The sequence below is a fragment of the Mixophyes fleayi genome, chromosome 11 (assembly GCF_038048845.1).
Source record: "Mixophyes fleayi isolate aMixFle1 chromosome 11, aMixFle1.hap1, whole genome shotgun sequence".
Lineage (NCBI taxonomy): Eukaryota > Metazoa > Chordata > Amphibia > Anura > Limnodynastidae > Mixophyes > Mixophyes fleayi.
In genome coordinates this window covers 20,063,409-20,076,180 of record NC_134412.1, presented here as the reverse complement: position 1 = coordinate 20,076,180, position 12,772 = coordinate 20,063,409, and the positions used below count along the sequence as shown (strand labels likewise).

At 40.5% G+C, this 12,772-nt stretch overlaps 1 protein-coding gene across 1 annotated transcript in view; it reads left to right on the top strand.

The window, feature by feature from the left end:
• Nucleotides 1-12,772, top strand: part of SHANK1 (SH3 and multiple ankyrin repeat domains 1) — a 394,846-nt gene that overhangs the window by 356,511 nt on the left and 25,563 nt on the right. The window contains exon 18 of the mRNA XM_075190961.1: nucleotides 5,006-5,029. Coding sequence (XP_075047062.1) covers nucleotides 5,006-5,029 — 24 coding nt within the window. The remainder of the gene's footprint in view (nucleotides 1-5,005; nucleotides 5,030-12,772) is intronic.

Genomic DNA, 12,772 nt, shown 5'->3' with positions numbered 1-12,772 from the left:
TCTCCCAATGTCAAATCGTTAACGATTTTACCAACAACTAAAAAAAAAAAGTCCCGATCAGCAGCCGATTCATGCGTACACACTAAATGTCTTTTACAAGATTTACCTTCAGATCTGTGCTCTTCTTCTGTCATAACCATTGGTTGAAAAGATGGTGACTCTGCACACTCCATAGAGATCTATGGACACTGCCGGTCCTGAGTACATACACACTGCAGAATCGGCACGACATCATTCCATCGTTGAACAAGATTTTTAGTTCGGTTTAAAAATAACCTTAAACGATAAGATGTGCTTTGGAACAGTATTTGTTCATCGTTGTAGTGTACACACTAATGCAATATAGGGCTGATAGGTTGTTTATCGTGTGATTGGCCCGATAATAGTCTGAGAACCCTGTAGTCTGTACCCAGCCTTAGCAATACATGTTGTAGGTCTTTCTTAGCCAATGTTACTAGGCACGGAGAACGCAGACTGATGAAGAGCCAAGTGGTTATTAGAATAAAAGAAGGAGACTAAACTGGAGTTATTCCAGGAAGCTCAAGACAACCACAGTTCTGCTAATTGTAAAGGTCCCTAGAAGACTCCTCGTGGGTGGGGCTCTTCTTTAAATTTAAATATTTTACGGTACTGTCACAAAAGCACTTTCTGCCCCAGAGTATTTCAGCCACACATGCATGGTGCCTCAAGCAATGGGTGTTTAACTATATTAGAAAGCCGTTTATTAAAGATGTTTATGGAGGGTGTTTGACAATAATTCTGGGGCTGAGGTAGCTTTTAGGAGGAATTAAATTAGTGATTTTAGGAATGATTAGAGCTGATCAATCAGTTCAGTACTCTTTTTGGAATGCATCTAGAAGAGTTCATTTAGAGAAAATCAGAATTTTGCAATAATTTGATTGAAAATGTAACCTGATCATCTAAATCCACCGATTGAAAATATGCGACACGAGGAATAGACTGGTCATGACTAGAGAAACTCAAAGTTGTTCTGGACGGGTCCATAATGAATGTTCTAAAAGTTTGAAAATTTGTGATCAATCCTTGAACTTTAGAGAGACTAAAAAAAAAATCAGTCAACATTTAAATCAAGGAGAACAGGTTAGTTAGACCATGTTTGAGCCGATTCAAACAAGGTCAAGCTTGATTGAGCTTAAATTTCTACACTGTATAGTGTTTGTAACAGTTGTTCATGTAAATATCGAATTTTGAACTTCAACACAATAATGTTTACTGTTCGAATAATAAAAAAAATATTAAAAACACAAATAAATGTAAACATTTAAGCAGAACAGACAGAAATAGCAACATTCTACAGTTTCTTTATAGTCGGATTTATACAGGGATACGGATAACACTAAAGGGTTCACAAACATTCGCGACTTGAAAAACTCCTATTTGCTTTAAAACAAAAAATACCACTTCACATCAACCACTCATAGATTTCTAGAAGTGCCATTAAATGTGTACAGGTATTTTACAATCTCCAACACATAATGAAAAGAAACAGGATAGCCTTCATTCTGTGAAGGATTTTAAAATATGTGATAATAACATTTAATAATAGTAAATAATAATAAATATTTTAATATTATAATATTTATTTTGATAATAAATATTTTATTTATTATTCGAGGCATGAACACCTGCTTCACAAAATTCCTATGAGTTCTTCAGCACGAAACATCAGGAACAAACCATTTAAAGCTGGTTATACTCTATGGGGGGGGGTATTCAATTGTTCGGCTTGATGGACGAAAAACTCGCGCTCTAAAACTATTAGCGTTAATACGGTAAAATTGTGCTTAAAAACCGTTCATACGGTAATTTACTCGCTGAATTTCAGCTCGCAGCTCAGGGAGCTATGAGCTGAAATTCAGCGAGTAATTACCGTATTAACGGTAATAGTTTTATAGCGCGAGTTTTTCGGCCGTCAAGCCGAACAATTGAATAACCCCCTATGTGCCTGAGTCATTAAGGAGAGCAAAGCATAAAAAAGGAGTAACTTTGCACCTGGGCAAAACCATGTTGCATTGAAGGGGGAGATCAATTTAAAACATGGGGAGAGATTTATAGCAGAAAAAGGGCATGTCCTAGATCAACTTTAAATTTCAGTGCAAAAATAAATATATCAAGGATTTGTGCGCTACATGAAAAAACAGCCAGTATTTATCTTATGTGCAAAATAATAAACTAATTTGCACCCCTTGCATTGTAACATGGTTCATCCAGGAGAAGATTTGCTCCTTTTTTTTTTGCTTTGCTCTCCTTAATGACTCAGGCCCAACAAGTTTTTCACCTGATCATTGTGCCAATTACATGATGGACGACGGTTAGGTCTGATATAGCATTAGTGTGTACGCTCCAGTGATCATGTTTTATCGCACCAAAGCACATCGTATTATTTCCTTTGATTCTATAACCGGAATAAAAATCTCTATGGACGATGTTGGGCAAATGGGTGTAGTACCTATTAACGGTACTGACTACCCCGACACAGAACAGAACGACATAAGGATTCCGAATGAAGACTACACGACCTGTGAAAAAACCTACTTATCGGAATGCAGATGACTTTTCATCACGACTCCCTGTCTTGTCCCTGTCTGGTCGTCATAGGCAAACACGACTTGGTTTAAAGCGGCGATGGACGGACCCGCCTGTCTTTTATGTAAAGTAAGTACTCTTTTAGGGGTTAGGGGTGTTAGGGATATTAGGGTTAGGAGTTAGGGTTAACTCTAATCTTAACACTAACCTTAACCCTTAAAATAGTACTTACAATACATAAATGACAGATGGGTCCGTCCATCGCTGCTTTAAGCCAAGTCGCGTTTGCCTATGACGACCAGACAGGGACAAGACATGGAGTCGTGATGTAAAGTCATCTGCATTCCAGTAAGTAGGTTTTTTCACAGGTCGGTGTAGTCTTCTTTCGGAATCCTCATGTCGTTCTGTTCTGTGTCGGGGTAGTCAGTATCGTGAAACTGACTACCACCGGGGCAAATCCTGAAGTGTATACGCGCTCATGAACAGCAGCGTAGAGAGATCTCCATAGAGTTTACAGTCACAATCTTATCAGCAATTCGTTATGACAGATGAAGAGCACAGACCTGAAGGTAAAACGTGTACAGTGTGTACACATGAATCGGCTGCTGATCGGGGATTTCAGTCGTTGGTAAAATCGTTAATCGCATCGGGAGAAATTTTCTGTAGTGTGTAAGTAACTGAAGCATAGACACCATTATAATGGACATTTCATAACTAAGCAGCTCTACATATACAGTAAACCAACAAAGAGGTTTTCTAGATATGTGACTTTAAGGAGGTCATTCTGTAAACAAGGGCAAATCCATTAGATGGCGCTATGCACCATTAAAACTGAACGTGGTCTTAGACTAGCTCCATATTCCAAGAAAAAATTGTTGTTGCAAAAATATTTTGTTTTGAGACATTAATTTTATTGTCAGGAAATGTCGATGAGAAATATAATTCTAAAAACGGAGCGAACATATTGACGTAAACAAAAATGTTTTGAGGGAAAAGAAAAGTTGCTTAGGTTCATGTGATCTTAGTTTTACTATAACGTTAGAGGTACTTATCAGCCAGCTTAGAGAGGAGAGGGAGGGGCACAATGCAGAAGGGACCAATCATGTTATCTGTGTGTAAACAAACTCACTGGGACTCATTCATTTAGGAAGGTAAGGCAGCAAAATGAGTAAGTTTTCTCCTGAACAAAACCATGTTACAATGCAATGGGTGCAAATTACTTTATTATTTTGCACATAAGTTAAATACTGGCTGTTTTTTCATGTAGCTCACAAATACTTTATAGCTTTTATTTTACACTAACATTTAAAGTTAATCTAGGACATGCCCTACTATAAATCTGCCTTCACATTTTAAATTTACCTCCCCATCCAATGCAACATGGTTTTGCCAAGGTGCAAAGTTACTCATTTTTTTTGCTGTACTTTCCTTAATATTTCAGGCCCACTGTCTCCCAGAAAAATGTCTTTATCCAAAGGTAGAGTATAAAAACAATCAACATGTGTACAGGGGCTATACCAGGATCTCCCAAACCCAGTCCTCAGGGCTCCCCAACAGTGCAGGTTTTCCGGATCACATGTGACATAATTAGGACCACCTGTGGATCTGTTACAATGTGTCAGTCAGTAATGAATACACCTGTGCTCCAGCAAGTAGATATGGAAAACCTGCACTGTTGAGGACTGGGTTTGGGAAACCCTGGGCTATACACTGTTTTTTGGCTCTGAACTCCTCCTCCTCTTTTAAGCTATTGTCACCGATCACTGTCAAAAAAAGTAATCAACATTCACAGTGTGGGGAGGAGAGGAGGCTTCAATTCCTGTAATGTAGAGCTTGTCTTTCATGTTTTGTTTTTAATACACCTAAAATAGCTTGGTTTAGGTCCATGAGTTGTATAGATGATTAAGTGCCCATCCAACAGAGCGTATAGTCCATAGGTGCATCAAGCAGTCATACATTGTTGCTTCCTGCCAGTCATCAGCCACTTCCACCTTATTTTGCTGGTAAGAAAGTTTTTTTAGCTGCATGGATCCATTGCTGGAAGCAGCAAGAAGAACTTCACCTCGATCTTTGTAAGTCGTGCTATTTTTTTTTTGCTAATATTACTGCCCTCTGTGGGAGAGACTGAGAATTGCACGATTTGGAGATAGTTTTTTATTTGGATTAACCGATCGTTTTTCACGGCAAGCGTTGGCAGTCCACACTCCGCTTCAGGACTTTTGTGCCTACACCTGAGAAATGGGAAACATGTCGACAGCCTGACTTGAAAAATGAACTATTAGTCCAAACAAAAGCAAAAATCCCCAAACACTACAATACTCAACCTTGCACGTTGTTTTAACTGGACTAATATAGATATAACTACTATGTACTATACGGAAGGGATTGGATTTGAGCTTGGGATTGTATATATTATAATATACATATGCTCTGACTATTTATCTGATGCTTTCCTTAGTGTCTCCTTGGAAGAAGAAGAATGGTGAGCATATTTATTATTGTATTGTTTTATTATCGTCGTACGTGAGAACGTTATGTGAGCTGAGCTCCTCGTGACTGGGTGGATTACTTCATTGAAGTCTAAGGCTGGCTACACACTTCTGGTATCTCATTAGATTATCGGGCCAATCGCACGATAAACGACCGTTCGCCCCAATATCGCATTAGTGTGTACCTTCCAATGACGACCGAATATTGTTCCAATGCACATCGTATCATTTTATTTGATTTTTAAACTGGACTAAAAATGTCGCTCAACGATAGAACGATGTCGTTCCAATTCTGCAGTGTGTAAGCACTCAGGACCGGCAGTGTCCATAGATCTCTATGGAGTGTGTAGAGTCACCATCTTTTCAGCCGATGGTTATGACAGATGAAGAGCACAGATCTGAAGGTAAATCGTGTAAAACGTGTATAGTGTGTACCATGAATTGGCTGCTGATCAGGACTTTTTTTTCAGTCGTTGGTAAAATCGTTAACGATATCACATCGGGAGAAATTTTCCGTAGTGTGTACCCAGCCATAGGCACATCTGTCATCCCTCTGGTCTCCATCCATGCACTAGCCTCATCCGAAATCACATAGATTTATGGACTATGCCGCTTAGATAGGTGATTATAGGTTGGAAAGTCACATGAAAATCTCTGAGATGTGATCAAGCCCATAGTAAGACAAAGTAATAAGGGGGGGTGATTTGTCACTTCTACACTTGAGCCATTCATTGTGTTGTTCAGCAAAGGGTGCAGAACACTTGTGTAGTGAAAACATAATTGTCTCAAAGAATATGTTTCTCATGTATCTCTAGCTAAAACTCACTCACAGATCCTTGTTCCAAGAAAATCTGTGTCACGTTTGAACTTTTCCAGTTTCCCTGCCCACAGTTCTGGAATACATTTCCATTTATGTTTTTTTTTTGTTGTTGCTAATATTGACTTTTTGATTTGATGTAAAAATGAGTTTATTTGCATGCATGTGGAAGCAGACTCGTGTATAATAGGTTTAACATAGAGCTGTTTCTAATCAGTCTTCGCTATGAGACAGAGAAACAGTCACAAGATCTCTAAACATCTTCTACAACATATAAAGATAGTCATTCCTTTCTTAGCATTCAGAAATAGTTATAGCAAATTATTTGTTTTTGAACAATTTTGTGTATGACAGTGTCCTTCTATCTAGGTGTGTTTTGCCCAAATAATTTTGAGTTGGCACATGGTGGTTAGAGAATTAAGGGTCTGATTCATTAAGGATCTTAACTTAAGAAACTTCTTGTTTAAGTCTCCTGGACAAAACCATGTTACAATGCAAGGGGTGCAAATTAGTATTCTGTTTTGCACATAAGTTAAATACTGACTGTTTTTTCATGTAACACACAAATATCAACTTTAAATTTCAGTGTACAAATAAGCCATCAAGTATTTGTGTGTTACATGAAAAAACAGGCAGTATTTAACTTATGTGCAAAACAGAAAACTAATTTGCACCCCTTGCATTGTAACATGGTTTTGTCCAGGAGACTGAAATAAGAAGTTTCTTAAGATAAGATCCTTAATGAATGAGGCCCTAAGTGTTGATCAAAGACTTGTCTTAAGTCTTTAGTTCTGATTAGTTTTAAAAATGTTTTCCTTTATACTTGTGACTGCAGAGATAACCAATAATGACCGCACTACCATATGAACCGTCTGTACAACCATCAATCTATATATCATTGGTGCACACATTGGATCCATCAGGGCCATCTTAACAACATTATGGGCCCCCGGGCAAAGCAGTGCAGCGGGGCCCCTACCTCTATATATGTGTTATAGATAGATGGATAGATAGATATATTTGCAGATTATTTTTTTTTTTTTGCAGGATTATTTATTTTACTTAAGAGCCCTGCCTATGGGGCCCCCTTGCCTGTGGGGCCCCCGGGCACCTGCCCATTGTGCCCAATGGAAAAGATGGCCCTGGTATCCATCTCTAGTCAGATTGTTCATGAAAAAATAAGTGATTGCTTCATAGGCATTATCATTTTTGGATGAGCACAACACAAGGCCACCCCTTTCTAAACATAAAGTCCTATTGAATGATTTTTTAGCAACCAGTGTAACCAACGGGTGTCAGCCACCAGATATGTGAGCACATACTTGGTTTTAACCCATTATATCAGAGTCCCAACAATCTGCCCTACCTTAAGATTACAAACAGGTTACTGACTCCCCAAGCCAATTACAGGCCGCATGTTTAATACAAGACCCTTGTGCTGGTGAAGTTAAACGCCAAGGAGGCTGTGACGATACGATAAAAAGAAATGGAGGGTGGGAATACAACTTGACCATTGTCTGTCCAGAATTTGAAAGGTAGGTAATAGTCACTGAGTGCCACAGCCACATTTAGGTTATCCAATCAGTTTGTAGAATGTTAAGCATGACAGCAGCCATACTATTGCCATGATTTCAGTAGTCCCCATTCTCCTTCACTTAGACCCAGAAAGCAATGTATTTAAAGTACAAGCTCAAATGTAGGACAGTTTTTGGATCATTTGACTTTAAATTTATGACTGCAATACACATACTTTAACTGGCTGCAATATGATGACTTGCAGATAGTTACTTATCACCAAAGTTCATCGGATTATAAATCTGGCCATCTACGTTTGATCACATTGAATTGTTGCTCACGTGTGAATTCTCTAGCAGTTTGATAAAAATAATCGGATTGCATAATCTGATTGAACGTGTGGAAAGCGTTATCAGTATAGAATGAACTTTAAACTCTACTATCTCATGTAACCAACTCTCTCTCTGCTATATCCACATGGACGATTCAAGACTACCTAAAGCTCAGCATGTGATAAACATCTTATAATTTTCCCTCCTCCCACAGTCATCACCTCCTCTCAAATCTTCGTCACTGTCAACAACGCCACAATTTCCTCAGTCCCTCAAGTCCACTGCCTTAGTGTTGTACTTGACTCTGCCCTCTGCTTTATTCCTCACATCCATTCTTTCTCCCTGTCTTGTCGCCTCCACATTGTCACATACCAGATTCTCAGGTCCTGTTACTTACCCCTCCGCTGTCTTTCTAAGCTGTCCCTGGGGTCTGCAATGCTCTGCTGGCCTCAGGTATCTCTGCAGGATGCTGCCCAGTCTATCTCCACTCCAGAGATCTCTTCAAAACCATTGTATGGGTGCTGCCTTCTTGGATTCGGTCACATGATCTCTCTCAGCCAGTCAAAGTGCTGCTCAACTGGCCGCTGCCTCTAATCAGGGGATAGCGGTCTCCACGCCAGGTTTCCCTCCAAAACCAGTTCCTGAGAGTCACCAGATCCATCTCAACAGCTCAGAGTGCTTCTTCGGCCCAAACACTGCAGTCTTCAATCAGGTAACAACAACTAGTATAAAAGGACTTTCTGGAGCCCTTACCTGTTGCCAGTGCAATGTTGAATCTTCAAATGCTAACCTGGTTCCCAGCAGACTGCAGTCTTTTCTATTGTTCCAGCTCAGAAAGTGCAGTCTGCATTCCGGTTCCGGTCCGGTTGCAGCACCCCGGTTCCGGTCCGGTTGCAGCACCCCGGTTCCGGTCCAGCCTAGCATTCCGGTTCCAGTCCAGCCTAGCATTCCGGTTCCAGTCCAGCCTAGCATTCCGGTTCCAGTGCGGTACAGCAATCAGGTTCCAGTCCCGTCCAGCAAACCAGTTCCTGACTGGTCTCCTCTGCTAGTCTATCACCACCTGTTCCTGTCCTTTTACCTACTCTGTGTACGTAGTCACCGGCATAGCTCCAGAGACACAACCCAGTCTGGGTACAGCCAGGTCTTCAGGCATGAACCACATTCTAAATATTGATAGAATACAATCTTTTCTTACCCGCAATGCAACCAAAAGTCTTAACCATTCTCTCATCTCCCACCTCATTTACTGCAACTTCCTGCTATCTGGCATTTCTTTCACTCGTATATCCCTGTAAATATATACATTTGATTAATATAATGTGTACAAATAAAGCAATTATTAAATTAAATCAGAGATCATTTTTGTGGCGTTCCACCTTTAAGAAAATGCATTGCATCAACTGTTTTACCCAAAGAGTAATATTGAAATTCCCTGTTATACATTTTTTTTTACCACTGCCAGGGAGCCATGCAAAAATATCTGCAGTGTACGCTTACAGTACTTTGTGAATCAAATTACTATGTATGTGTCCCAGAACTCTGTGCTGAGATAACTGTCAGTCACTTGCAGAAAAATTACACATAGCTGAATAATGAAGAACTGCACTGTGTAATCAAACATATTAAATTAAGAACCATTCAGCTTGCCCCATCCAAGCCTGGGCTAATTTCAACTATAACAGGGAGACCAATAGCTAGGTATTCCCCCAGCTACAGTTAAATCCAGCCCCAGGATTGTCAGAGGTCTGATGCATGATCCCCTCGCAGAGGTTAACAGCCCCAGAATGAACCCAACATCCCTGGGCTTTGGAGTAGCTAACAAAATTGGAGCCCTCGCCCAAGGATAATGGACCATGGCCCCTAAAACCCCCTGCCATTATACCAAATATACACTTCACTCTCTGCCTAGCTGTGCGGGAACTAAGTTTGGATTTCAGTTTTGCCATGTTTAGAGACTAGCATTATTTGCCATTCCTCCAACAATTGTATAACCTCCAATCCTATGGACATGGCTTACATCACCCAATATTCTACTCTCTGCAACACTTTGATCATGGAATCGTCCATCACAACTCATCCTCCTGAAACAAGCTCTTGGTAAAGAGGACTATGTTTCTAAAAGCGCAGCATAGTGGTTAATATTTCTGTTTCACAGCACTGAGGTCATGAGTTCCTGATTCCCGACCAGGATCTTATCTGTGTGGAGTTTGTATGTTCTCCCCGTGTTTGTGTGGGTTTCCTCCCTGTGCTCAGATTTCCTTCTACACTTCGCACTGCACACTCATCTCTCCAGACTAATTGGCTGCTGACAAATTAATCATGTGTGTGTCCATATCTTTGTATGCATGTGCTTAGGAATTTAGTTTGAAAGCCCCATTGGGATAGGGACTGATGTGAATGGCATAATATTGTCTGTACAGCGCTGCGTAATTGGTTGTGCTAGATAATCAAATAAATAAAAATAACTGGTATCCCTGCCTACTTCTGCGAACACCAGATCTGTACTCTAGGAATCTATAGCCAGTGAGGTAGGATTGTTAAAATGGAAAATGGATTGGACACAACAATGAGGATATAATTGCTCTCAAACAAGGCCCTGTGCTGGTTAAACCAAATACCAGACAGTGGTGACCCAAATTAAGCAGTGGATGACCAAACGGGAGCGCCCCCAGCTCAAGATGCCGACAATACTCTGCTACTATACCAACCCCTATGGGTGCTGTGGGTTACCCTCACCCGATCTCCCAGTATACCATTAACGTACGGACCCAAGCAGCAAATGCAAAAATTAAACACACAAGAGACAGCACTGTATAATCAACCAACAATAAACCTAATAATGAAAAAATGAATAAAAAAAAACCATATTAATGGTGGCGGAATTCAATAATTCTTCGAATTGGCTTCAAATAAATGTGTATTCCATAACAGAATGTACCTAAGGACTGCACACAGGGCACGCGGTTACCCCCTAAGGTTAGAGAAGAAGAAGTTGTACAACCAGCAAAGGAAGGGGTTCTCTACAGTAAGGGCAGTCAAGATATGGAGTTCACTGCCAGGGAAGGTTGTGATGGCAGATTCAATTGCTATTTTCAAGAAAGGGTTAGCCAATTTTTTTTAGCAGGAAAGGTCATCCAGGGTTATGACCGTTAATTACAATGACGGATAGAAGTGGATCCAGGTTGAAATAGGACTGCAATATTGGGTCAGGAGGGATTTTTCCCGATTGGTGGTTGCTTCTTGATCAATTTCAAATATAAGAGAGGGATCGCAGGAGATCCAAAATAGGTTGAACTTGATGGACTGGTGTCTTTTTTCAACCTACTCAATTATGTTACTATGTTAGGATATAACATATAGTAATAAAACATTAATTAAAACAATATTAAAAGCAGGGATTAATACAAAGACAGATCTCCACTATAACAGACATTTGGCACAATTATAGTAATAACAGTCCAGTATTGCATATATAGACATGTGAAGATAGTCCGCTTTAGCAGACATCTGTCAATGGAAAGTCTCTCCAGTTTAGCAGAAAAGCAGCATTATTTGTCAGCTGTATTAGTAAAGCTGGGTACACACTACAGAAAATTTCTCCTGATGTGATATCAGCACAGTGGCCTAGTGGTTAGCACTTCTGCCTCACAGCACTAGGGTCATGAGTTCGATTCCCTACCATGGCCTTATCTGTGTGGAGTTTGTATGTTCTCTATGTGTTTGCGTGGGTTTCCTCTGTGTGCTCCGGTTTCCTCCCACACTCAAAAACATACTGGTAGGTTAATTGGCTGCTATCACAATTGACCCTAGTCTCTCTCTGGCTGTCTGTCTGTCTCACTCTCTGTCTCTCTGTCTGCCAATGTGTGTGAATGTGTGTGTGTATATTAGGGAATTTAGACTGTAAGCTTCAATGGGGCAGGGACTGATGTGAATGAGTTCTCTGTACAGCGCTGCGGAATTAGTGGCGCTATATAAATAAATGATGATGATGATTTTTAACGATTTTACAAACGGCTGAAAGTTCCGATCAGCAGCCGATCCATGTGTACACACTATATACGTTTTACAAGATTTACCTTCAGATCTGTGCTCTTCATCTGTCATAACCATCGGCTGAAAAGACGGTAACTCTGTAAATCCTATGGAGATCTGCCTACACTGCTGGTCAGGAGTGCGTACACACTGCAGGATTTGCCTGACATCGTTCCATCGTTTATAGAGATTTTGAGTCCGGTTATAAAATCAAAAGAAACAATACAATGTGCTTTGGTACGATAAAACATGATTGTGGGTGCGTACACACTAATGTGATATCGGAACCTAACAATTGTTTATCGTGGGATTGGCATGATAATCGGGTGAAAAACCTGTATTGTGTACTCAGCTCTTGCTTACATAAAGTAGAGTCCGTCTCCTCTTCTCTTTAATCACAGTCTGGCTGCAGATATCATCCGCTGTTAAGGGTTAATTTAGGAGATCTCTGCAGACAAAAGCCATCATGCTCTCTCAGAAGCAAAATGATAGGTCACACAGTTGTCTGCAGGGGCAAACGCAGGATTTGTAGAGAGGGGTTTCCACACCACCAGTGGGCGTGACCAGCATGCATGGGGACATAGCTATAATATTAGACAGTGCTTGTCTGCTCTCCAACTCTTCCTATCCCTATAATATACATGGGCAATGCTGTGTGCACTACTGTTAGGTGCACGCAGCTCTCCCTTTTCAAGCAGAGCCGTGTAAAGCGGAGACAGGGTCCAGCCACCTCAATTATACAGTGCCCCAGGCTTGGAGGGGGGTTTCCAGGCACTAGGAAACACCCCCTCGGTTTGCCTATGGTCTGATATACACTCACAGAGGGATATCCAGTTATCTGTATGTGTTCCATAGGTATAAAAACTGTAGTGGAAATGTCCACCCTACACACAACTTGCACTTCTTTCACAACGAGTTTCAGTTGTCTTAGGAGATGTTGCTAAACAATCTGTTTTTCTGTCACCAGCACTACTGACCTTTTATGAGGTTTTACTTCTGCCTCTTTTAAGTCATTTTACTATGGTTACTGGTTGATGTCT